General features: G+C 33.6%; 1 protein-coding gene across 2 annotated transcripts in view; it reads left to right on the top strand.

Annotated features, from left to right (window-relative positions):
• The window catches only part of Dpr1 (defective proboscis extension response 1), a 524933-nt gene that overhangs the window by 120778 nt on the left and 376275 nt on the right, over positions 1–27880 (top strand). For both annotated transcript variants that reach the window (XM_076318179.1, XM_076318178.1), the window contains one exon: positions 15828–15991. In XM_076318179.1, coding sequence (XP_076174294.1) covers positions 15828–15991 — 164 coding nt within the window. The remainder of the gene's footprint in view (positions 1–15827; positions 15992–27880) is intronic.

Genomic DNA, 27880 nt, shown 5'->3' with positions numbered 1-27880 from the left:
ACGCGCAATCGGTGCGAGTGATATCGTAGTGCTGGGAGTCCTCACACGTCTAGTTAAACTTGTGTGAGTAAATTGTTAAGATGATCTGATATTTGTAGGAAGAGACTGAACTAGATTTATAGATGTTTACTATTCGAATCTCTCAGTTTTCTTCTTCCTTTTCCCGTGTATTGACTCTTCCTTCGTTTCAACTGGTGGTGTGGAAGGAGGTGGAAACGAAAAATAAATATAGAATTCGCAGTTATGGGGTGAGCGGGGGTTGCTTGGTCACGGAGGGGTGAGGGGGGATTCCTACTTATGTGCATCGCACTCGATCGCCCAGATAGGGCCCAACAGCGACATGGGAATTTCCTAAGGTGCAGCCAACGTGCCAGCTAGATGTGCGACAGTGTCGCTTCTTTATTGCTGCACCGGTAATAAACCAATTTTCCAAGTCGTCGTTCTTCTTAATTACTTTTGCGCCTTAACATTATAGTTTCTAGAATTTTTTGAATTTTTGTCGCACCTCGTTCCGTTCGGCTGGAATCGAAAATCATATCGATCAGTCATATCGAAAAATAATCATTCAAGGCGACGATGTCGCAAACGCAAACAAGAATCATTTTTAAACAAATTACCGCTTCTTTTTACAGTAAATATTATAGTAAATTAAACGACGAAAACTTATATCAAACGAATGTTTACTTTCGCTTCGGTGTTGATTTATCTTGGTTTCTCAGAAAATTGGTCCGAAGATTAGGTTCCCTTTGATTATTGCGTGTAGGTTTACGGTGCGTCAGTTGTCATTGAGTACGGTATGACTCTGGATTGTTCTTCCAGAGAAAGCGACTGATATTTTCCAATCTTACCTTTTTTTCAAGAAAGATCACAAATCGAAAAGTTGACAATGATGATCTGAAAATTATCCTGAAAGATAACTTAAACCTAGCTACACGTTTAACGCTAACTTTAATCGTGACAGTGGAGGTATTTAGTGTTCTCTTCCTTGTGAAATAAATGATTCCTATGTCAGCGTCGTTAAGTGTCAGCCAGATTACTGGAATCGTTAAAAATACTTAGACTTCTTTTTACTTGGTAAGTAAAAAGTACTCGGATTTCTGGAGCATTCAGGTTCTCAGTCAGTAACAGTTCTCAAAGTATTTAGGCATTGTACCAGCATTCAGGGTTCCACCCTCAATCAGTCAAACTGTCAATTTAAGGAGTTATTAAACTCCACCTCGCGATTATCATCAGCGTCGTCACTCGTTGGCTATTCGTCATGTGTTAGAACAGATAGGGTGAAATTAAGTCAGTTCTACAGAATATTGAACGATGTGTGGTCTAACTAATTTTAACTTCGCGAAATAATCGAGTGTTTGCGATAAAGAACGCGACGTTAATGCTACTTGTCGTCCAATCACATTTCAGTAAACAGCCGTATACATAGTACACGGAGCGTGACAGCCACAAAGGTCGCAAATTGTCACGAAGCTAGAATTCCGTCTGTAGGTCCACGTCAAAGCCAGAAAGTTTGTCGCGTTGTTCTATTATGGGACAGAAAAACCGAGGACAACAGCTGCGTGCGACGTCGAGAATAGGATTTACTATCTTACGTCGGCGACTTCTTTCGGAAACAACCGCGACGCTCTTTGAAATATCGATGAGACGCAAGCGAGCACGAGATCGTTGCTCATCCAGTTACATTCCTTGCGTGACTCCCGCTACCGCGAGTTCGCTCGAATAGATCGAACATTTTGCAAACATTTCACGGAATGATTTATCGCGAATCGGATGTTTGAAGAGCCACTGAAACACACGGCAAGCTGCATGCAAATCTTTCAAATTTATTAACTATACGCGGAGACTCGAACGAACGTTACATGGAACAGATTATTTTAACGAAAAATCACGTGTACACATATGTAGAGTAAAACTGTACTTATCAGTAGAGGCAATTTCGTTTAAGGTTAAAGTATACGAGTATACGAAACAAGGTTTTCCTTGAAACGATTTTGACGCATAGTTTAATTTCAATTATTTTAGCGTCGTATGAAATATTAATTTCGACAATGGTTAGTCTTGTAGCAATATTGATACGATTCTCACATCACGTTAGGTTACCATAGTTGCTGCTAATTGTACTGTATTTAATATGGTACTTACGTATTTAGTCATTTTTGTACGTACTATTTGTACCGTTAATGAGTAGAAAATACATTTTTAATGTTTGATATTTAATGAACTTTGTTTTCGTATAATAATTCATGGAGTATACGTGTACATATATTGTCTCAGAAAATATTTTAGCTTAGACATTTTATGATGTGAATGGAACGAAAGTCGAGGATTATATTAGTTTGTCTCATAGACTGTAGTTTACACCGAAGCTTTCAATACGTAGCCACTGCAAACATTTAGATACACACGGTCAAGTATTAAAGAATTATTGCATTTCAATATATGTGGAAATATCCGCAGTAAGTCAATATTTTCATGTCAATATATCCAGAAAAAAATGATGGATATTTGCCGATGCACTGGGGTAAGCAAAATGGGGTAACCTCATCTTAGTATACTGTTTTAACTATTTTGAGTAGTATAACTTCGAATAATAATATTATTAAATACAAAAAAAACAAAAAATAATACCTTAAAAGTATCAACGAAATATAATATTAATACAATATTTCATTCAATTTAATTATTAAAATAAAAAATAGTTATAGATCCTTGGTTATTCTATTGATTCTAGTGTAATTACTCGATTAATTTATAATAATGTTATAAAAAGAAACGATGACGAATTGTAAAATTATGTTAATAAACAGTCAATATGCATTATTCGTAATATGCAACTGATCCATATTGATTAAAAGCCGGTACACAATCGATGCAGTACGTGTATAGTGTCTGGATATTATGGTCACGAATTTATTCTCTTCTATCTCACGCGCACTTACTATTTCTTAGTCTTACTTTTCGTGCAGCGGCTGTTCAGGATCGCACGTGACTATAATACTATGCATTGGAAAACCATAAGAATGGGTCCTATATAACCGGTATAGTACAGTTTCAGAACCGAAAAGAACCAATATACTAACAGACTATGGAACCGTAACCGAAATCGATATCGATCAGAACATTCTTCCACTTGTAACAGTTAAAGTATCACTTCGTTTCTTCGTAAGTGTTCCAGTCAGGACCTTTATATAACAATTATTAATAACTGTTCCTGAAACTTTGTCAATCCTTGATTGTACCACATTAAACGGAACACATTAGAATGTAATATTTATACTCAAACTCCAACAGTTGGAACAACTTAATTGCTGAAATGAATTGATCTTTAAAAACTTCAACATGTTTAATAAAGTTTTCGCTGACATTATCTTGTACTTTTATTACACCATAAAAAAGATATATTTAGGTTGCAATTTTTCGTCGTCGTTGAGTCACGTCACCGTTTTATTCTAACGAGAAAAACAAGAAAAGATCGCGCAAAGACCAGCCAATTCGAATTTCAATTGATAATAGTTACAAAGAATTAAAGAAAACAGCGAGGATTAAAGATTAAGGAAATAGAAAGATAGAGAGCCTACGAAGGAGACAAATCTCCGCGGAGAGGCAGGTAGACACAGTCACAGTTAGTTCGCATGATCGTTAGTCGACCTCTGAGGTTAATCGTACCCTGCAAATGAGCTATTTCGTTTTCTACCTTGATTGCGTGTCAGCCACGGTGATAACGTTTGTATAGAGTCCCTTTATGCCGTCCAGCCGACAAGGATTACGAGGGATTTCATGTGCACCGTCACTAAATTCAACCGTGAAATTGTAGCTCAACCTTTGGATTCGTCACCAGCCTGTCACAGACAAATCTCGTAGTTAAAGTCGGTCTTGCATAAATCAGTTTCGTTGCGTGTCTTAAACGATTCCAATCGAAGTTTCTTAGCGTCAATTGAAAGTGTCCCTTTCGCTTAACTATTTTTCCCCTCTCGCGGTTAGTTTGCAATTCGAATTGCATCGTGTATAAATTTAATTCCCTCGAAACCGATTGTTCGCGCGTTACAACGGACACTCGAGTATCCCTGACTGCGACTAGTGGAAAAAAGCAAGTGTCGTTAAGCTTAGTTACATTGAACAAAAATGCTACGTTCTCTTTATTTAATCAAATTTTGCCATGTCTAACTGAATTGGTACTATTTGCAGAATTTAAAATGAATACAAATTTTTATATATTTACTTCTTTTTTGTATTTGCCCAATGAGAATATGTCAAAACATGGCTTCGTTTAGACTGTTTTTAATTGTACGTTGTTCAGGGTAATTTGAATAACTTCGAATAACGTGTAATCGAAACTAACAAATTCTTTTCGACTCGCTAATTTCTTCTTTCAATTGTAATGTTTTTTTATATCATATGAAAGTATACTAAACGTATCCACAGTATCAGGCATGTGTGATTCTACAAACATGAACAACTGCAACAAATGAAAAAATATTGTTCTATACACGACAGAGCTAAAAGAGAGTTACTATTTATTTATTCACGAAAGTAATTTACGTAATTACCTCTGCAATAATAAAGTTTATATTATTTGATGTATTGTCCTGTGAATATTGTTAGTTTTAATATTAAATATAAAGCAAAATGCTTTGTAAAAGTAAATTAAGGGAAGCATGATTCTCATGATTATTTCTATAATCTTAGAAACGACAAATTTGTGAATAAGAATAGGCAAAGAGGTGAAAAATGTGTCAGTGTGGGCGGTAATAAGTTTCACTGGAAAAGCAAAATCAAGTGTATTTCAAAAACAGTGAATAGTAAAATCTATGTTCAAACAATTTAGAATAATTAACCGAAAGTACCTATCAAATGGCTCCACAAAATTATCTTTTACAACACGTGTGCAAAAAGGTATCGCAGGTGTTCTGCAATAAAGACGCTAAGTAAATAAAATAAGAAATAAGTAATTCAAGACTCATTAGCTCTTGCTTTATTTCGCTTATATTCGGTGTCACCTGTTTACTCTTCTCGCCAAACTGTACAATTGAGTACACTTAGTACATGATATATTATATACAGTAAACTTCCGCTTAATCGACCTTTATGGGACGGGACCTCTGGTCGAATAAACGACCTGACCTGTGGGTAATCCAAAAATATGTATAAACGATAATACGGAATCCAGTACGTAAAAATTTAGTATAATAGAAAATAATATTACTGATAGAAGAACTATGTATTTAAATAGTAAACAATATAATGAAAAGTACATTTATTCGAACGAAAGTGAAACATTACGAAATGTGTGAATTTTTGTGCTGATCAGCTTAAATTTAATGTAATTGTACATGAAAATCTTTAACTGATTTAGGAAAATTCATGAAAATGCGAAAATGTTGGTACTCTGACATTCACAAGAAGATATCAATGTAACCTATTAATCAAAATAAAACTGATAACAACACATAAATTCTGTATATTTGTAAATCACAGGCTCTCAGGATATAGCCTCTTTCATTTGCAATTTAAAGTGTCTCTACATAGTATTCTATCTTCATTGTTCAGGTATTAAGAGGAATTATTCAATACTGTTTGAACCTCCATGATTATCACGAGTAATTTTCTTTCACTTAAATCCTAGGACGGTCTTTAAGTTCATTGAATTTCGCGAATGACTGGAAATACGTCTTTATATTTTTTAAGCGAAAGATTCACCTTTTTCAAATTACAGTTTCATTTTAATCGTTCTTATTTTAAAGATTCTAACTAAACAATTTCTTCCGTGTCTCAGAAACTTTACATTAGAAATTTTTACTTAATATAAAAGAAAATAAAATCATAGTCTCAAAACAAAGTTTATTCTAAAAGGAATAAAATTAAAATAAAGTATAAGTGTTTTTCTTCTAAGTTATCTATCTATCTAAATACATATTCAGTTATGTCTTAATCGTTCTGCGTAAAGTCTACAGTATTATATATGTATTAAAATTAACGCTTATAGTTTTCGGGTAATTTAAGGCAAAGAATCTGTAATAAATGTAAATACTATTTGAATCAGTAACAAAAATATTTATTGCATACCGAGTAAATATAAACAACAAATAGAATAAAGTAATTTTGGCATTTCATCGTAACGGAAATTAAGTTGATAATAAACATTTCTATGATATACAACATAAAAGCGATAAATTTTAAATTTATCAAGAAGAGGTTTGATAACCCTTGGCTTTAATAACCTCGAATAACATAAGATAAAAGTTTTGTTGCGTAAACTTAATTTCCGTCTGGCCAATATTTGATAAAAATTCTTTGAATGTACAGTAACTTCGTTCTTTGCAATTCTTTCGCTCCTTCGCTCTTCGCAGGCAACTAAGGTATTACCCATACTTGGTGTAAACAGAGAACAAAAGTTTCTTAAGTCATGTAAGAACGTAGCGGAAAAATACAACATATCCTTGAAATTTCTTGCCGTCAATATAAATACCAACGTCACTGTATCATGATCGAATATTTCGGATATTTATTAATGACAGAATAATTTCATTTTGTAATTGTATTACGCGTTTAATCATTTGTTCTTCATCACTGTTAAGTCGTTGAAGCAAAAATATAGTAATATTTAATTTGTATTGTATGGCAATTATTGTGTACGGATAATAATTGGTTGATTAAAATTGTTCGTTACAAATACAGTTCTGTTTGTACATTACTATTATCTGGTTCTTCGTCGGTCAGCTATTTCTTTACCGAGAAGTGCGCACCGTTCTGAAAATCTAATTAACTGGTTGCAATTACTAACGCCCCCGTATGTAATTAAGGCTGATTCTCATAACCACTCGGGGTCGCTGCGAAATACACTTTTTGATCAATTTCAGAGACCATGTATGACCGCTCCCTTTGCAGAAATTTTCGTGTTTAATTGCGTATGAAACACCACGTAGAACGATCGAGTACTAAGCTTGTGCTTTAATCCGCCACGCTTCTTTTTTTCAATTCTATCCAAACTGCAATTACGACGATATTGTTGCTCGTAAATTGGCTCCTTAACCTCGTTGAATTCTTCTCCAGTCGTGGTGAATTACCATGCAATAGAAATAAAAATAAACGTGTCCATACTAAGGTCAAAAATAATTACATTGTACGAAATGGAACATTTTTTATGACTTAATTTAATAGCTTTTCGAATAATTAATTGCAAGAAATTATGACTATCTATACGTAGATTTTTTATTTAACGAAAAACTATCGAAACAGTGATATCTTAATCGTTTGTCATTTAATGATTGAATGTTAATTTGAAAAAACTTGGAACGTATATTCATATAAAGTATCGTATTATACTCTGCTTCATATTTTTAATTTTAAATTCTTCATTCTTTTTTCGCCACACCATTCTTCGTTCATCCGATCCAAAAATGTTAAATTTACCTTTATCGCTAAAAACAATGTCATTCCATCACGTATCTTCTTTTAAAAAAAAAATTCTATCGCAAAGTTTAATCTTTCGAAATGATGAAGTTACTTGTCCGGATAAGTTAATTTTTTAAATATTTAATGAGCGTTTGGAGACTCAAGAAAACATCTGTTCTCGACGGACGACTCGATGGAATGAAAAATTTCTGCTCCACATCAGAATGTTAATTTCTCATTGCAGATCTAGCGTTTCATAAATCTTATTTCCCTACAATTAATTGTAGCCCTCTTACGTGAAAGTGCCGTAACGTTCGTGACTTTCATTGATAGCTTTGAGTGAATGGTGGCCCATGCAAGAACCTTCTACGCTCCAGTTGAAGGCTGTCGGTTCGTATACTATATCACGACGAAGAGAAATATTTGCACAGAATTAACATACGAATTCCGACGAAACTAATCAAATTTCCATCATCACGAAAAAGGAGAATCTGCATAATTTCATCGTGGCAACGCTCAACAGTTCCACCGGAATGCAATAAAACAAAATTCAAAACTAAATATCCTTTTGCGAGTCGATCCGCGCACACCGTGACACTTCGAACTAAATTCCTTTGATATACGTATGAATGTGCTCAAATGGTACGGTTACAGTAGGCGGTAGTACAAAGATCACCGACGAGATAGTTCTCTTGTCAGACATCGAACGAGTCATTTTACGACTCCTGTAAACTGCTAGAGAAATATCCCTTTTCTCCGTGACATCTAGAAGTCAACATTTTTTCGCCATATTTACTGTAACCCTAACAAAAGCCTCACGATTGCTGAAATCCTTTCCGAAGTACCTACTATTTTCCAGCTTTACTGACTATAAGAATCATAGTTCACCGACCATTATCTACCAATAACACTCATTGACAATTTGTAAACTAAATACAATTTTTAGACTAAAGAATGTTTTCTTATTTTCTGTTGACTTTATATATAACTTTTCCCTTCCTATTTCTCAATATAATCTCCTTTGAAATTAATACATAATGTAAGTTATCTAGATCTGAAAAAATTGCCTTTCGCTACATTTATTTCTTCTTCAATTATTTGAACATTTTCGTCCTGTCAATAATACCTGTAAATTAAGGAATAGCCATTAGTAATTTCTTATTTTAAGTTTATAACAAACATAATTACACTGAATATGACTTGAAAAAATTTACATTAATAATTTCTTTGAATTTACGAAGTCGTTCTATAAATGTGAAAATATGTATATCCAAAGTTATAATTGTCTAGAGTTTACAATTAAAAACCTAAAAATTTTGTAGCTTCAATAATAACTTTGTAACATATTGAGTTTTACGAAATTATAACCATCTTTGTGTTACGAAATACGTTACAAATTTTATTTACATTACAATGCTTCTGCTTTCCTTACTGCATCAATCAAATGTGCATTTGAAAGATCCTAGTGCAACGGAAATCTGATACTTTTAAGTACATCTGCAGTCTCCTGTACCATAATGCTTTGTGTTGTTTTACGATCCAGAAATTTGGAGAGGACTGAAGAGACTTTGAACGACAATATGTATTTACGTGTCACGAAACCTCAAACCGTGTGCAAGCAACAATTCCAACTGACGGGTGACCGGTCGATTTCAAGTTATCATAACTCAGAACACATTTGGATACTAGAATTTTATTTCCTTGAAATTCTATGTAGCATTTCAGAATATCGCATTCAGTAGTAACATTTATATTTTGCATAGTTAACGTATTACAACGAAAACAAGTGTATTACGAAAAATGTTCAAAATATTTAATTTGTAAATAGTACTGCAGTATAAACATAATTTTAAAATATATTAAAAAAAGTAAAAGGGAAGGGATATAAGTTCCTTGTAGATATTTATCCTAGGATAAATAATAGGTTGTTCAATATTAAGTTTATATATTCCTATTAAGTTTAGGAATGAAATCTATAATTAAACGAGTTATATACTAGCTTCACACAGACTTTATTATAATTTAACAAATCTATTGGCGCGTGAAAATTCAATTTTCGATTGATGGAATGCAATTGAATGTACAAGTTAATTGACGATGAGTTCAGCACACTTTTAGTATTGAACGAGTATTGAGATCCAGGTTCGTACATTCATATTTCAAATTCAATCACATAAGACAGATTTATCTACATCAGAGAGCTATCGTACTGAAAAAACATTGAATTATTTCGATATGCTTTCCTCTTACTTAACTCATTCGATTATTACATTTAACAATACTCGACCGTGGTCATTTCTGCCTCACATCAACATTTCACTAATCCAATTACGATTGCTCGGTATATCCGTAAAGATTCAATTATAAAATTGACAAAAGCACTAACAGCAATAAAAACAACATAGATGATAAAAACAAGAAATAATGATCGATGAAAACGAGCAATTTTTTCCATTGCGATCACATATACCTGTCTCCATTGTTTTCAATTGTTTTCAATTGGAAGAATAAGAAAAAACAGTTGTGCAATTGTGTGGGGAAAGTCGCTTGTACGCATCAAGCCAAATAATAAAAGCGTACAAAAATAATAAAAAATTATCTTTTCAATAAATGAATTTCGCTTTATCGCAGATGTTTTCTTTTTTGTCAAGATCTCATAAGAAACTAATTTAAGAGATTATCGTGAAAATTTCAAATGTAATCAAGATCTCTAATGATAACTAAACTCTTCTTAAAAGTTCGAAGAAATACTGGGATAAATAAATGTTTCCTTTAAGATTATCACTTCCCTCCATGTCCAGTGCACCAGTTTCTTCAGAACAGTCTCTGAACGATTATCGAACGATACAATACAGTTTTTAATTACAATTTACCATTTAATTGTTGTTTTCATATATTTAAGTAGCATTACAGTTATTAGTTCTTATAATAATATCATAATTAATTGTAAGTTAAGTAGATTGAACAAATATTGTGAGAAAGATATTTATTAGCAACTTGAATTTAAACATTGAGGATACGAATTATGAAAACAACGAAGATGATAGGAGCTCGCCGGAAAATTTGTAGAGTAGGGAAAAATCAAAATTATATTTCATTGTAGTATTGTTTCTACGTATCTACAAATTGTTTAGCTCAGATATCGACGCAGTTGAACTTGTCGTTCAGTATTGCTGTATCTCGCTCTACCTCGATATGCTCTTCGATACGCGAGAGACGTGCAGATGTAATCGATACAGCCAATAACGATAATGCGTGCGAGTAAAGGTGTTGCCGTTACGCGTTAACCAATCAAGTTACCTAGCCAACCAGTCGTCTTTGCACAGTAAATAAATACATCAGTCCCGTTCGTGAAAGGGACCCTGTACACCATTCAGTCTCCCACCGTTGTCATCAATTCTAAGAGATAGGGATAGTTTAAAGACCGAATAACGATACGTCGCTCAGTGTTCTCCCTGAGAACTAAATGAAAAAGAGTGGGCATTAACCATATTGGATGTCTGTCAGCGACTAACGACTTTATATCACGACAATAGAGATAAAGTGGAAGGGGCTCTCCAAAGTCCGAAGTTTAACTTCTAGAGATCTGATTTATATACTCGTATCAAAGAACGAAATTTATAGAATTTTAGAATTCCTTTTGAGATATCATTTACTTTCTATTGTAGTTCAAAGTTAGAGTTCTGCAATTCTCAAATCGATTGCAAATGTACCATGGGAGTAATCACTAAAATTGTAGAGAAATATCCAGAATTAAAGTTAGCAGCAAGATAAAATAGTAACATAGATGGAAGACGTTTAGCGTTACGTCCTAAATGTACACTCTTAAGTGTTCTACCAGTATTAAAATATTGCGTGTATTCACTCTCTTTATAGTATATATCGACGAGTGACCCGTTATCCTTCAATCTGATATTTTCAGCACTTTTAGTACTCAAGTGTTTCGCAACTATTTCGAAGAAAATCGCCCAGCAATCTCAGGTAGCAAGATTTGTCAAACAGAAACATTCCGTCGATGAAAGAATAAATGTGCAGTAACTAAAGGGAAAAGAAACAACCAGACACATCGTATTTGATGGGCAAATAGATGCGTTACTGGAGTTTCAGCGAATCAACGTACGTGCTACGACCTCGCTCCAAGAATCACTGGCACACCACTTTGAAAACTACCTCTTTAGGATATCGATTACCGATTCGGGAACTCGAACGAAGAACCCGACAAAAGTCAAGTGGCTAGAGTCAGTCAATCATTACGGAGACATTTTCCTGGAGGCTTCGCGACTGCCTTGATATGATCTCTCTATTAATTAGTAAAAATCCTGTTTTATAGAATTTGCAGAATTTTCCCAAAATCCAAATTTCGTATCGAGAACTTGGCCAGCTATTTGTAAGAATAGAATACTAGTATTCGAAGAATAAAGAGCGGAGAGGCAAACGCACTCTGCATATATTGAAATTAATGAACGAAACAAAATCTGAATGGGACTTATTCTATATAATTACAAGTTGTTAATAAAGAAAAATTTGAATCAGTAATGTGACCTTAAGAAATACAATTTATTTAACATATAAAATATTATTCCGGTGTTTTGACCTGAATGATTTAGATCTTCTACGGTACACACCAAGCTTTAAAAAATAGATAAAGGTAAATTAAACAACATTTTTATTATTAATATATATTTATATCAATCGAGAGATGAATAATTGTCGAGAAAGTGGTAGGTTAAGCTGACATGGTCGTCAAGAAATCCAATTTTAATTATTATATATTTCCGATTCTTGCTGTTTCTGAATAATAATTTATCTGGAAGTTCTGTATTGAGATCAATACAGTTGAACAGGGGCGAGACGATGAATCTGTATATACAATCAACATATATATAACATACACTACGGAGAAGTATCGAACGACATATAACTTGGAAATGGACCAATATAGGTAAATGTATTAACACAAAACAATAAGGTTCATTTATTAAACCATCATATAGGTTGTTGTAATTGTTTGCTTCCTTCTATTCAGAGTATAATTCTGATAATATGTCTAGGCTAACAAGAAACCATTCCGAAGTATTAAACGCTGATTTAGTGAAACTTATTTAGTAGATGTGTAGTACATCTGAAAATATTTGGTATATACCTATGATTTTTTTTCGGCCAACAAATCGATTTTTTGAAGAAATGAAGACACCTCTTGAAGTTGAGATGAAAGATATATTCAGTTCTAGATCTTGGAAGCTATTATGTTGAGACAAATGCTTTAAATTGCATAACTGTGTGTCTTTAAATTGTAAATAGAACTGCAATTTCATATACACTATTATTCATATACACTAAGTAATGAAGAAACTCTTCAAGTTTTCATTATCCAACTTCAAACTTCTGTTTTAGAGATTTTTAACTTCAGGATCATCATTGTGTTTTACAGGTTTATGCAAGGTATAAGAGTACGTAATTTCGTTGTAAAACAAAAAATTAAGTTTTTACAATTCAATTCTGATGGTTGAATATTTTATGGTTTCTGATATTTCACAACACGATGGAAAGGAGTTTGCTGCGAAAATTAATTGTTAAAAAATTCTGAATTGAATTTTTTTCGATAATTTCTTTGAAAGAATATTTTCGCTTCAACGGCCGGTTCACTATTAAAACAAAGGTTACGTTATTAACAGTACTTGTTAAGCTTCCAGTTTTAGTCACATGCAATATATTTTTTTGTTTTCTTTTGTAACAATTTACATTCGAAAATGAAGATTCGAAACGTTAATAAATATTATATTTTCTATACATGATTATCAAAACTGAGAAACCGCTATTTTCGTACTTCTTTTTATATTTATACAATCCACAATTATAAGGAAGGAGTTTTTGAGGAAGGAACCGTTGGAAATCTTTTATGTGAAATACCTGCACATAAAAGTGTTCTTACATTACGATCGAAGTAAGAATTCTATTTAATTGAATGATGTCTATTTAATTGAATCAGTAGTTACTCTCTTTGAACTTTTATATGGATTGAAATGTAATGAGTGTTGGTATTAAATTAAAGGCTCTTCACTTGGATTACGAACTGGTAGTTTTTGCGTAAAACTCATATTTTTATAAATGTATTAGTAAATTAGAAAGATCTATCAGATTTATGATTTCGATAGAAAAAGAGACACAACTACCATTAAATCAAAATCCTTCAATTAAAGTTATAAATGACCAAATTGCTATACAAAATTAATATTTTATAGTGAATTGAAAAGTAAAATCAAACGTTTTGTGAAATAAAAGGATTCTTTATTTGATTTATAAAATAATAACAATAAAAGATGTAAGATAATTCGTGCAATAGTAACAAAGTTAAATAATTAAAAGTAAATAAGTTAAAGTCCATTATAGTGCCTTACAAATGTAGCCATGTAATAAAAATTATAAGATAGGATTGGAAATGTCGTTAAATATAATACATATACCAATAATGTATTAAGTGAATTTTGTATAAATCAATGTATCCAAATCAAAAATAAGAAAGCATTTGTCAAAAATAGGAAAACAGTATTCTTTAAAAAGATGCACAGGAACAATCAAAAGGTGAATCGAATTGATAAATAGCATTTACTCCTGTCAGTAATAATGTTCAGTACTCTCTCGTAAATAGGGTTTCCACGTCCTGTAACAGGTCCTTATAATTAATCTAATTTAGTGGTGCACTAAGTCTGTTACACGTTCAACGAGAAATCAAGTTCGATGCTTTGTAGTTGGAATCTCGTAAAACGAAACTTTCATTGGTCACTTCCATTTTCGATCTTTGATGTGGAAATTTCAATTAGAAACTCATAGTTCTGTTGAGAATTTTTAATACAAAAAATTAGCTATTGTTAGAATTCGCTAGGAGAATAAATAATGTTCAGTACTTAAACTTATCTCTATCGTTAGCTAAATGATTTCGCAGTGATTTCTACTATTTATATTGCAACGATATTGCAATCTTATTGAACCAACAACAACATTCTTGGGTACCTGTTTAGTATCGTAACACATTGTCTGTAAGTTGATAAGTATCAGTACTAAGATTACGTCATCGAACTGCCTCCATTATTACGTCACATTGTTTCGAGCTTGTTTCAGCCGCTACTGAAAGCACAGATTAATCTGTCGTTGACGATCTTGGGTCACGGTTAGGTAGAAACTCTGTCAGTTATCTAGTTCAAGCGTCAACAATCAATAATGAAGTAGACATCGACAGCTGCCATTGGAATCCGCTGTTTCTCTTGATAGCGTTAATAACAGCCAATAGAAATCACAATGCCTATGCCTATTCCTTGTCGATACAATCTCATAACGATAGCTGTCATAAAAGACAATCATGACCGCGGAAACAATGGGGTCTCAGGTGTTAATTTTGACGTTGATGTTGGTTAGCCGATTTCGAACGGAGTTATTGGATTTCACTTGGCATGCGATTACAGAGAGTCAGGGATAATATTACATTGAAATGAGAGATTTCTAGGCTAGTGGGAGGAGAGCTGATGTCTAAACCCCGAATTGGCTGATCAAAACACGTTGAGCGTACAAGAAGAACAAAATTATAGCAAAAGAACAAAACTGGTAATTGTATGAGTCTAGAAATTTATGTATTTGATATGTATATTGATATAGTTAGTCAATACCTTTAATTATTTTACGAAAATTCTAATTTCAGTAACTCGAAAACTACAAATATTAACTATAGAAACCTTCGTGAAAATCCATTCACATTGTTCAGCACATTCTCATCGTACAATTGATTAGCAACTAATTAAATTTCTAAACGGTTCAGCAACGCTTAACGTTTACTCAATTTGAATAGTTAGAATTTTACTTCAGTCGAACCGAGTTATGAGTTAAAAAAGGAAAAAAATAATTAACTCCTATTTGTTCATTCAATTTGTTCAATATGTTCATCGATAAATTTTTAAGTATAATTTGAAGTATAAAAAAACAAACAAAGATTACTGATTTCTTAAAATAAAAATTATTGTTTTATATACTAATATGTATATACGATATTTTGATAATATTGTATTATATACAAAATTTATATACAATAAATAATAAATTATTTATGTATTCAACTAATTCAATATATTTTTATTTCATTTTATGATATTATCGGATTATCCGGTTATTTGTTCATCTAGCCTGTAACAGCCGGTTAAGCGGTTATACTGTACTTTTGTAAGTCGTTAATTGTGTGTATATTTTTATATTTGTAAAAAATTTTAAATTAATATTTCTAAAAAATTGAAGAAAACCGTCACAATGATCCTAAGGGGATTAGCCTTTCTTCTGTATCTCTCATTACTCTTTTGGTAGAAAATAAAATGGTAAAAGCAATTTATTAAATGCAGCACAAGGAAAGTAACAATGATTGCTAGTTAATTGTCCTTATTATTTTTCGTCAGGTAATTTTGCTCGGGAGCAGAAGTTGCTGGGAGGAACTACCTTCAGCAATCAAAACGTCACTAATGCACCAACATTTGAGATGATGGTTCCACGAAACGTGACTATTGCAGTCGGTCAAACAGCTTTTCTTCATTGCAGGGTTCACCAGTTGGGTGACAAAGAGGTAAGTGAATTTATTTATCCGGAAACAGAGAATCGAGAGAAAGAATAAACATACTATTTATTTCTACTTAATTATTCAGCTATAAGAACTTAAATCTTCACAACGATAATAATGATTTTACACAATTTCTCTTATTTTCTACAGTAATAAACTCTTTTTTTACAGTGCATACTGTGCACTAGAAATTAATAAAGAAAGAAATCAATAATGTATCACGTACCACATGAAAATTGATTAAAAATTTAGTGTTACATTTAAGTTGTTCAAGTAGTTGAAACGTTTGCTACTACGTCGTGTCCTACTATACATTTAACCATTGGTGTGGGCAACTAGTTATTTGGTTACTCACTCCTATTCTTCTTTTAATAATTCTTTTATTTTTGACAAAATTGTGTAAAACCAGTCCAGATCCCCCAAAAGTTTAAAATAAATAAATAAATAAACTATAAAGTTTTAAATAAATTACTTTCTTTCCACGAATTGTAAACACCTTCTATTTAAACATAGAAAATTCCAGATTGGAGAGGACCTTAATTAATCCCAAGAGTCAAACTCGGAAGACGTGATTCTAGGATTAATAGAATTGTATGAATATTTTGACGAGTGTGCAGGGTAATGTAGTATGCATAAAGGAAACTAGTGCCTCTGTTCTCGTTAGATCAAAGGCAACTATGTAGCTCTGTTGCGGTTACGGTCCCTTTATCGTTTTTCAAAATCTTCGATCCAAGGTATGCATTCACCGTGGCTGTATGAATCTGAGAGGCTTCTAGGATAACATTACCGCAAGGCTGCCGTGTGGTTTTGGAGCCGAGTCGTTGATAAAATATTCATCACACGTGTTCCAGGAGTGAAACACCCTCAAAGCACATAAATATGCGTGCTATCATGAAATTAACCTTATAGTTTTTTCCACATTGGGGAAAAGCAATTTTACACGAGTTTCCAGCAATTTGTTCGCGAAACGCCATTTCGGGGTGAAAACGCTTCATCGATTAACGTCAATCTTTTTCCAGTTTGCCTGAAACAGAGTGGCGAGCTAGTATGTATTTACATATTCTCTACAGTAGTAAAAATAGCCTTGAGCAGTCAGCAATTAGTAGTTTCGGTCAGTAACCGCTGAAACATATCCTGCACTTCGACTTGGACGCAATACGGTGGTCGTTAATCAATATTTGCTATTATGGCTTGAATTTTGTTTTCTGGTTTACCACAAGCCACCAAAATTACTAGTTTTTCCATTGGACCTATTCCATTGGTTCCTATTAATGCGAACTGCGTCCAACATCGAAACAAATTTTCTCCTCACGCGATCGGCAAAGCTTGAACATTCTAATCTGGAGATTACTCATCGTTTCATGAACAAAGACATTATAACGAGGTTGTCACGAAATTACTTGCTAATCGTAAGAAAGAGCTGCTGGTCTTATTACCAGTTAACAACATGATTATTCACCTGCCGCTCCATAAAGTGAATTTTGAACACTTGCAGCCAGCCTGAAAGGTGGCTAACATTTGGTTATCTCGCGTTGATGAATTACCATCGGTGTCATCCTATTTTCATTTCGTTAATTACCGGAACCTTGGCATGCAATTTTAGCGTGATTTCAACAAGTTGGAGGAATATATTATATCGGTCACTTCTGTTGTGGTATATGTTATTAGTTGCATATAGGAGAGATCGGAGCTTGTCACAATTTTCAACTAAGTTCATTTTAGGTAATATTATTTCTAAAATCACTCTTTTAACTATTACAGTTAAATCAGTAGTTATTTGCCTATTTATTCCCACATTAATTTCAATTTTAATTTAGTTCAAAGAATTTAGTTCAAATAGCATAAGCTTCGTATAATTTTACAAATTATTTATTTATTTACCGGAGAACCTATTACATTATGTTTAAGAAATGTTTCTAATTACTTAGAAGCTCCGAAATAGTTAACAGTTAAATATTTCTGACATAGTTTAATCGTCGGAATTATATATCCTACAGATTTGACGTTTCCAAACTACAGGAATGAAGATTGATTAACTTTTATATAAAACTGATCTACCGAAGTCTAGTTGTTTCAGGTGCAGACTAAAGTCTTTCTGATTAAACTATGAACTTCCATAAACTTGATCGTTCAAGAGACGTTCGCAGAGCGAAAACTGTCGGAGAACTGATTCGTCATTTAAACTCTACCTTTTCAAAGGTATCACGATTCTCTTCTATCACATTCTTAATGCTCATTTTCTCTCGGACGAAAACACGGTGGTACCAGCCTAGATTTAAGTAATGAACGAAATTTAGAAACAAAGCAGTGTCCTACTCTGCAGAAAGTTCTACAAGTACTCACTCGACTCAACACCAAAGAGTTAGGCAACTGTTACACCTAATTCCTATCTTGTCCTCCAGATGCGTTGGTTTGCTACTCAGAACGGTAAAAGTAACAAGTTTAAAATCGTGAAAACACATTCTTCTCGTCAGAATATTTTCTGCTTCTGCTTCTATGAAAACAGTTAATGTGAAAATTACTTCTGTTAAAAGATTTTGCTTTAACAGTAAATGACAAATATTTGCTTTAACATTAATATCGATAAATAGACAAATTAAAAACGATTATTTTTGTGACTATCGTGTGAACAGACTATGATTCTCTGCTCGCAGATGACTGCATCTAACACAATACATTATTCATACACAGAGAATATCTGTCGAATGACTCGACAAATGAAGAACGAAAATCAATTCCAATTTTAGCAGGGTTACTGTTTCAATTTATGTTACTTTTACACAAAGTTCAGAATTTCTTCTTTTTAAAGATAATCTGTTTACGGAGCCCTTATTCAGTCCCGTAAACCTTCATTGATTCTTTCAACAGCTGTTACTTGTGTTAGGAAACGCAATTATAACGGTGCAAACAGCTCATAAAAGAAAACTTAACACCATTACTCTTTAACAAATTTAAAGAACAAATATTTTCTAATTTAATTTTCCATATCCGTGAAATGCTGCGTATCTCTCGACGCCCTTAAAAACCGAAAATGTATCAAATTGCATAGAAGAAATAGCGAAGGGCAGAACCACATATGGTGCATGTTGAAATCTGGACCGTCCCTTTACGACGCTTTCCTGATGAAAAATTTCGAATTTCATGCTCAAGCCGCGCTATTAACAGAAATATCGTTTCGTCCCTTCTAATTAGGTCACAGCTTGTCGGTGGATGTTCCTTTCCTTTAAAAGCTATTGATATTTGACGAACGAGGCAATTAGAAGGTTCCTAGAAGAGGCCAGAAATATCGGTAGAATAGTATCAATCGATTTTATCTTTACATTTAGGAATTCGTCGGTCCTCCGTATTTTTACCCAATAAACTGGATTCTGTCGAAGAAGTTAATTTAATTTGGATTTCCGACGTGGGCTCAATGTTAAATAGGTCACGATGTACAAAAGAAATTTTATCAAATAGTCAGTGACTAGTGTTGAATAATTTTGAATTACATATTAGACAGAATAAATTTCAGAAATTCGAAACATAGATCTTACTTGAGATTATGTATTTTCATCCCAGAAAATTAGATCATTTAAGAATAATTAAAATTTATAGTAATAATATAATTATTCGGTATACTATAATGTAATTAAAATTCTGTTATAGTGACAAGATGGTTATTAACGGACGAAATTGTACAATTCATACTATTCATAAAAAAACTACTTTCTAAACACTATTTGTTCTTACGACTACATTCGCCCTCAAAGTTCATATTCACGAAAATACATAAATATGTATATTTGCATAGAGTACATATTTTATTTGTAGAATATTAGTAGATGTATATACATATCCATTCACCCATGTTTACAAGTATTTTTATTGGACTTTTAAGTAACTATATATTTAATTACAAAATGACATTAACTATTCTGCAAAGATACAATTTTCATGAAGATTTCACGTTCCTCTCTAGTAATTCTGGAAGATAAAATGAAAAATACTACTTTAGAAAGTTATTTTTCGTACGATCCTAAGTTTCAGTAATAACTTAATTAGCGTGTTAATTAATTTTTTTCTGTTTCTCATTTTGTGTCTCTTCGCTCTTGGCTAAGAAATAAGCATTCTTTTCTATTGAAATCTCTTTCGTTGAGTTTGTAATTTACGCTTCTTTTCTACGGCTGTATTTAAAACTATATACACTGCCAACAATCGAAACGATTTACGTAAGTTTAATCGAGCTTGGGTAATGAGTTAAGCTTAGAAGAGTATTTTCACGTTTTCTTATCAAGTACTTACGATAGAATGGTCTGCTTCTCTCAAAATGAGTTCTCCAAATGTCGATTTTATGACTGACCGTTTTACTTCAACCGTTAAAGAAGAGATAATTTTCTCCTCAGTTGAAAAGAATTCGTTCTCTTCATAATCGTATTTTCACTTCAACCTTTTTTATAATGAAAATAATAATCTTACGTCTGCCGTTCATACACTGTCCCGACATTTAAAATCAGAATAGTGATCAGTGAAAATTTTAATAAATAAATGGCAGAACTAACTTTTACAGATGTTTCGAATTCTGTATAATATTCATTCAATGTGAATTTTAGATATTTACTATTGTTGAAATTTTAACCAGTTAAAAAACGTTCCAGTGAAATAAATGGTTGTCGCTTGGTGAAAGATCCAGGGAGTATGACGGGTGTGGTACAAGTTCCCAATTAAAAGTTTTAATTTTGTCTACTGTTATCAATGCTGTATATAGCCCAACGTTATTGTGATGGACAAGAATTCCTTTACGATTTACTAATGATAGTCATTCTTCCACCGAAACTGTCTGTAGACTGTCAAGTTGTTAGCCATAGATATTTGCTGCTACATTCTGATTTCATTCTAATTTAATCCGACAATTTTTATAATTGATAATTTTACAATTTTGTCCACGCAACATAGTAAAAAGTATCTACCGTACGTTTCCTTATTTCAATTCAAACGAATACAAGGTGTGCTACTACTTTGTCCGCCATTGTACCTCGAATATTCACGATGCTGCAATTTTGCCCTTCCTTTAGGGATCGCGCTAAATAAGACGAAACGGAGGGACAATTCCTTCGGGAAACCAAAACACCACAGTAGAAATTGCATTTCCGTCTATTCCAACTGATTCAACGTATTGTCAAATAACTTCTGAATTCAATAGCTGCTGGCATTGAACTGATTCGGTTACAGCGTGGGAAAATAGAGACGAGAAGCGGACACGGGAAGTTCCTCGCAATCCCGGCTTCTGATTCTTCTTTCGTAACGAAGTTAATAACGCACGACGGGCCGTCTAATGCTGTTTAGAATGTTCCGGAATTTCGACAGAGTGTTTACTCCGCCATATTATGTCAGTGGTTTAGTCTCGCTCGAAATCGGAACATTAACTACGTTTGCACGTGCGGCAGCAGCGACTTCGGTCTGGCTTACGCGGCTTACACAGGCTGCCCATCCGTAAAATGGGACAAAGCATTTGCATTGCTAATTTTGTGCACGACGTTACATCGCGCGTTTGTTGACCCGGAACAGGATTTCCAAAGGGAGAAATCATTTATTTCGTTCGGAGGCACGTGCCTCGTCCTCGGTGCGCGTTTCCTCTCGCCTTTCGCTTGTAGCACACTTGCTCGATGCAATTAGGTGATCACCGACTCGAATGGCGTTACATTTCAGTGTATTAAGAACGTAAATATGATGTGCAAAGTGTCTTACATTGATCGGTCGACTCGAATGCCATCTCGTTATTTAGAAATTGGGAATAACGATTTCGAGAAGGTAACGACAATCGAAAACAAGCAAACTCGAGTATATAATTTATACATGTTAACATTGTGCAGAGTTCTTATAAGAATTAAGATATGTCAAGTTGAACTTCATAAAAATATAGTGAAATCGAAGAATTACAATACCTTAACGTATGTATATCAAACTTAACTGTAATTATTCTGTAATAAACTGATAGTCAACACAACAGATATTTAAAAATGCATAATATGGAAATTCTTAATGGACGTTAAACAGAATAATAATTGTAACTTCTTTCCATGTGACTTATTGTCAGTCGTGCACAGTTTTTATATTCGAAAGGGAAGAAATTACAATTATTATTCTGCTGTACATACGGAGTGTTTCTTTGCATGTGAGAAGCATCGCAGATATGGATACTACTTCACTAATACGATGTTCCTCTCTATAGAATTTCTTACAATTTTCGACTTCAAGACGGAACACGTGCAACCATTAAGTATACTCTGAAAGTAAACTGACGCTTAATTCACAATGGCTTGTCCGTCCCAGAAACACCGTTAAAGAAAGTTTAATTTGTGCGAGTCCTCCTGAGAATGTCATAAAATGAAGTCGTGCAAGGAAAATGTTAGGGATAGACACTTTTGTAATTTGATTGTTTCGAAAGAAGCCCCTTGGCTCTTATCTCGTTTCGCATAAATATCACTTGGGAAATGTTCCGCTTCGTTTATCAGCCCTCCCAGAAAGCTGTATCAAGTCGTAAATAGAAAGATCAAATTGTTTACTTGGCAGATATTAAACTGCACGATTTGCTCTGGCACATAGTACGTTTACCTAGTCGACTGTAAACGTTAAACGTTGGTATGGATATTTAGATAACCAATACTCGTTTGGTAAAGTTTTCGAAACCTCATTTTTTCAAATCAAGAAAATATTATATTAGAATTAAATTATTACTGTATTTTAAAAGTTACGTTTTAAAAGTATTCATTACATTTAAATGATATTGCATCTTTTAATATCAACCAGTCATAGGATTCGTTTTTTTATGTTGTACAAGAATATCGAATAAAATATAGGATGCAATTTGAAAGAATGTCAATGAAAAAATAATAATACTACCGTTTCTTCGCTTTTTACTTCGTTTTTCATACTTTTTTCAATAGCAGAATCAAATTTTATACAATTAAGATTGAAAAACTCAACGTGACTTTTGCATCTCAATGAAAAAGCAAACCAAGAAAGACTAATCATATCACTGTGTGGCACATTTTATATTCAAGTTTTGTTCGAAACATTTTTCCCCATAAACGGTTTCCAAGTAACTGAACTGCTACATCCTGGTGGACCACTAGGTATAAGTATCCATTAAAACAAGTTGTAGTAAAATACCCACATGCCCCAAGTAGTTTGCAAATCGATATCTTCAAAAACAAAATATTAAGGTCACATGGCTGGGTTTACCCTGTATCGATGAGGACAGTGTGGTTTTTGAGACTGTCGATAGAATAAAATTTGTCTTGATTTTCGAGCACTTGAGTACAGCTAAAAAATATTATCCAATTTTGTCTAAACAAAAGTCCAGCCGTATCATTCTCTACGACACTTGAGGTATCATCGGTCCACATGGAGCAAAATGACTTATGGCAATTTCACAGAACGGTTTCCTTAAGCAAAGAACTTCCTATTGTAGAATGCAATTTCTAGCAGAGAAATTGCATTCGATCTTGTATGCGTTACATAATGAGAAAACCGTTTCAATTTTCATTGACCTTAACATGCTTCCACCTGAATATTATTCAAAGCTAGAAACAAGTGGAGGCTACGTAATGCGGGTTCGATTCGAACCGTACATCTCTACTGATACAAAAGTTCAATTGTAGCATACTATTCGCCAAAGCAGTCACATCTATTAGTAGTCCTTACCATTGGTTGTGTGGTGGGTGCAGGCAAAGCTAGCGAGAGACCCTTACTCACCCTTTGCCCCTGTACCATCCCGTCAATCTCTTTTCCAGCTTTGAATGTTCCTCCACGGATAGTGGGAGAGAACTTAAACTTGATCAGATCGAATCGAGCTTGATGGAAAATGATTAGAATACCTTGAGAGTTAAACTATCGCAGATTTAAATACTCGTAGTTTCAAGTCAACCGAGAAATACTTCGTGAGATTTCACGTACCGTGGATCTCCAAAAACTTCTACTATTTATCGTATATTTATTGTTAAATAAATATTGCTTTTTTTTCGATAAAGTTCTATTTGCTAAATAATCAGCTTCACGAACTCCATGGAAGCCATAAAAATCTTGGTCTATGAAATTTCATTCTACGCTTTTAATTTATATTTTCACATAGAATCGCTTATTTTTCGGTTGTACCGCTCATTGAGAGGCACCTTAATTAATATGCTTCTTTATATACTAAAAACTGGTTTAGGTAGATTTACCAAACTTACAATTAAAATATAGTTACTTATACTATCCCAATAATCATACTGTTCTTTTAAACGTTCTTTACAATTCATATTCGTTGACATTAATGAAATTTTTTTTTTCCTTAATTAGAGAGAGGAAATAAATTTGTACGTACTACATAAACTTTGTGGAGAGGGCTTATTGAAGTAGCTAAAGTATCAAGCACAGTAAAGGATCCTACAAAACATCAGAGTCAGCATTAAGTGAAATTTTCTGTTAGAAACATTGAAGCAATCGATTGCTTTTTCTTTCGATTCTTTGAAAGTATATATACTTGCAAATACGTCCCGTGAATTTTATACAAATATTACCAAAGCTACCGATATTTTAAAGAGAGCTGTGCCGACTTGAAGGTGCTCTAATTTGAAACGCTTTTTCCTCCAAATTGTATTTCTCGATTTAAAATATTCTAGTCATGAAATAGATACCCGTGTATCGATTCTATGAGACTGAAATCTGTATTTTCTATTTTTCGAACTTCCAGAAGTTGAAAAAGAATAGAAATATCGAAATCCTTTTTTAAATTGCTGCTGTTGCGACGCAAAGTAGGTAGGCGAGGGTCACGAAGACTCTCGTTCCGTAAAAGTCTGTTCTTTGTCCACGAGACCATTAACTAGAATTCTTGTATAGCTGTGCACTGTATGCTCCTGGCCCTAACCGTAGGCCATTCGGAAAATTAAGTGCAGCGAGCTGATTTTCAAGAATTCCAGAGAAATGTACACTGAAGGGAGAACCAGAAACTTCCTTCTCTTTCGTTTTACACCACACGAGAAATAACATTAAACGAAATTCCGCACGGCATGCTAATACGCACATAAGCATTGAGCAGAAAACGTCACAGAAATTGTTGTCTAAATACAAACTGTTTGTTTCTGCTGTAACATGTATATATTATTGTATGGCGCCTTCATACTAATCTAGTATGCATTTCATGATCAAAATATTTTGTTTCTTCGGTCCACTCTTGATGATATTATTCTACAGATAGTATAAAACGTGAAATGTACATTGAATCCTTCCAATCACGAATAAATATTACAATCAAATAACACTTGTCATTCGCAATTGTGCATTTTAATGTTTATTCTTTCTTAGCTTTCTTTTCTATTCCCTTTATTCTATGATAGATCAATTCAAATTACACACTGTTTGCAAGTAGAATGTGTTTGCTATTTTCGTGTGTTTCCCACTCAATTAACGCAACCATGCTAAAGGCAAAAACGGAACTGTTTGCAACAGTGGGTTACGGGATACAATGCTTCATTGTGGTTATTGATTTAGGTTCAAAATTTCATTAAAACAACGATACAAATTACATACTCGATGTACGAGGGTGGACCCAAAAGTACTCTACCTGGTATAGAGATGACGATAGTTTCTTAAAAGAATGACTAAGGGAGAACGTTTCGATCTTATAAAGCTTAAGTTTGACGTTTGACGACGCTACGTTGTTTAGTATTTGTTTGACAGCCGTCAATAGTGCACGCACTCAGTGAATTTGTAAACATGGAAAAAATTGGTGATCGTTATGCGATACAATACTTTCATTTGAAAGGCCTCTCTCCAATCGATATCAAAGCGGAGCTGGATTCTATTCTGGGGGAGTGTGCTTCTTCGTTTGCAACAGTAAAATATTGGGTGGCAGAGTTTAAACGAGGCCATACAAGCTGTCAAGACGAACATCGTAGTGGTCGACCAAATGAGGTGACTACGTCTGAAATGGTGACAATAATCCAGAAAATGGTATTGGATGACCGTCGATTGAAAGTGCGCGAGTTAGCAGACATAGCAAGCGTATCAAAAAGTGCTGTACATCGTATACTGATTGAAAATTTGGACATGAGGAAGCAGTGCGCGAGATGGGTGTCACGATTACTCACAATGGAACAAAAACAGTGTCGTAAGGATGTTTGTTTCGATCAATCGAGTGTTTGGCGAGGTTTCACAGCATTAAAACCGAGTTCTTGTATCGATTCATAACCACGAATGAAACATGGGTCCATCGCTCCACACCTGAGTCGATTACTTCCTTACGTATCTTATTCACCAGATTTAGACACCTCGGATTATTTTCTGTTTCGAAATTTGAAAAAAAAACAAATTTAAAATTAATTATTTGCTAATTTTAGTTTCAACCTCAAAAGCTTAACCCGCATCTTATTTTGTACAGAAGTTATGTATGTCACTTTTATTACTTCCAATTTATCACTCTTCATCGTTCCAGTCACAAATTGAAATATACGTGACACACTTTATGTTAGTCATTGAATGAAAAATGATTGAGAGTAAGGCATTGTTTAAGAGTATACGGTCTGTCAATTTTTAGTAGTTGCAGTATTCTTACGAATCGGCCAGCCGACCACACCATGTGTGTTTGTTTCGTCTGGTTGATCGTTGATGATAAATATTCATCGAGCTGGCTACATTATTTGACGGTGCCCTTTGCCATTCAAAAGACAAGAAATTGTAGAAAGTAGAATCCATTTCGGAAACAAGTTAACTACAGTAATTCCAAGGTAACACTTTCGAATCCGTATGATACTGGTTGAAAAGGGATTACAGTGAAATCTCTTCCTGAAATCACGTTTCGTATTTCAGACTGAGATCCAACCGTATGCAAGCATTCCCCGAAAGTAAACAAAATAGCGACTGCGGCTTGTATTATCGGTGACCGAGCTTCAAAGTGATACAGCACGTAGTATTTCGATGTGACACTAATGTAAGCCAACAACTTTTATGTTGTTCTTGTATCTTCGTATGAATATTATCAATGCATTAGCGAAATTCTTTTGAGAAAAATGGAAACAAACTCGGTCGTATTCGAACTATTTTCACTTGTACGTTATACGAATCATTTCGTGGTCTTATTTTCATGGATAGAGTTTCTCCGATAAATAAACAATATTGTTATGGAGGTGTTGAGGATGTTTCAATACGTTTTATAGAGCAAAAATGCAGCTATTTATCGATAGGTTACTGTATTGTTACAGTACGCAAATGAAAATCAATAGTTTCATATTTGTCATTATATTTTCACGATATTGTTATTAATGGAGTAGTGTGGTTTTTCCAGTGAAGATTTTCCACTTTTGGTTGCAAGCTGCCGCACGCAAGTAATTCACTACTGATTTATCTCGTCTATTCTCTTCGTTGGACGATATGTGTGTAGCTCGATCTCGGTCCGAAGTAAAACGATCGATTCCAGAAACAAAAACCCAATCTTTCTCAAACGATCGAAATGCTGGGGAGCAGATTTCGTTTGTACTATACGACGATTGCTTCAAATTGACCGTACATTCTGAACGTTATCTAAAAAGTTGAATTTATTAATAACAATATCTGTACATAGGACTTATCAGCGACAGTATACACGCGTATAAGGCTGTGTGAGGATATTCTTCCAGCATCAACAATCGTTAGAAATTTTAATAAACATTTCAGTGGAGTTAATTCAGCAGATCAATATACTAGTTTATATAATTCAATGTGAAAGTCCTTTGAAAAGATTTTTCTTTTGAGAAGCATAAATACGAGTACGTGCAATTGATAGTTCGATAATATACAGTTACCCTGTACATTATTAAAATATTCTGTTATAATCCTAATTTTGTATAACAATTATTTATATCTTTGTTTTATATAAAAGAAACAATTTTTTGAGATTAT

Source organism: Ptiloglossa arizonensis, chromosome 8 (assembly GCF_051014685.1).
Source record: "Ptiloglossa arizonensis isolate GNS036 chromosome 8, iyPtiAriz1_principal, whole genome shotgun sequence".
Taxonomy (NCBI): Eukaryota; Metazoa; Arthropoda; class Insecta; order Hymenoptera; family Colletidae; genus Ptiloglossa; species Ptiloglossa arizonensis.
This window is presented reverse-complemented; position numbering and strand designations above follow the sequence as displayed.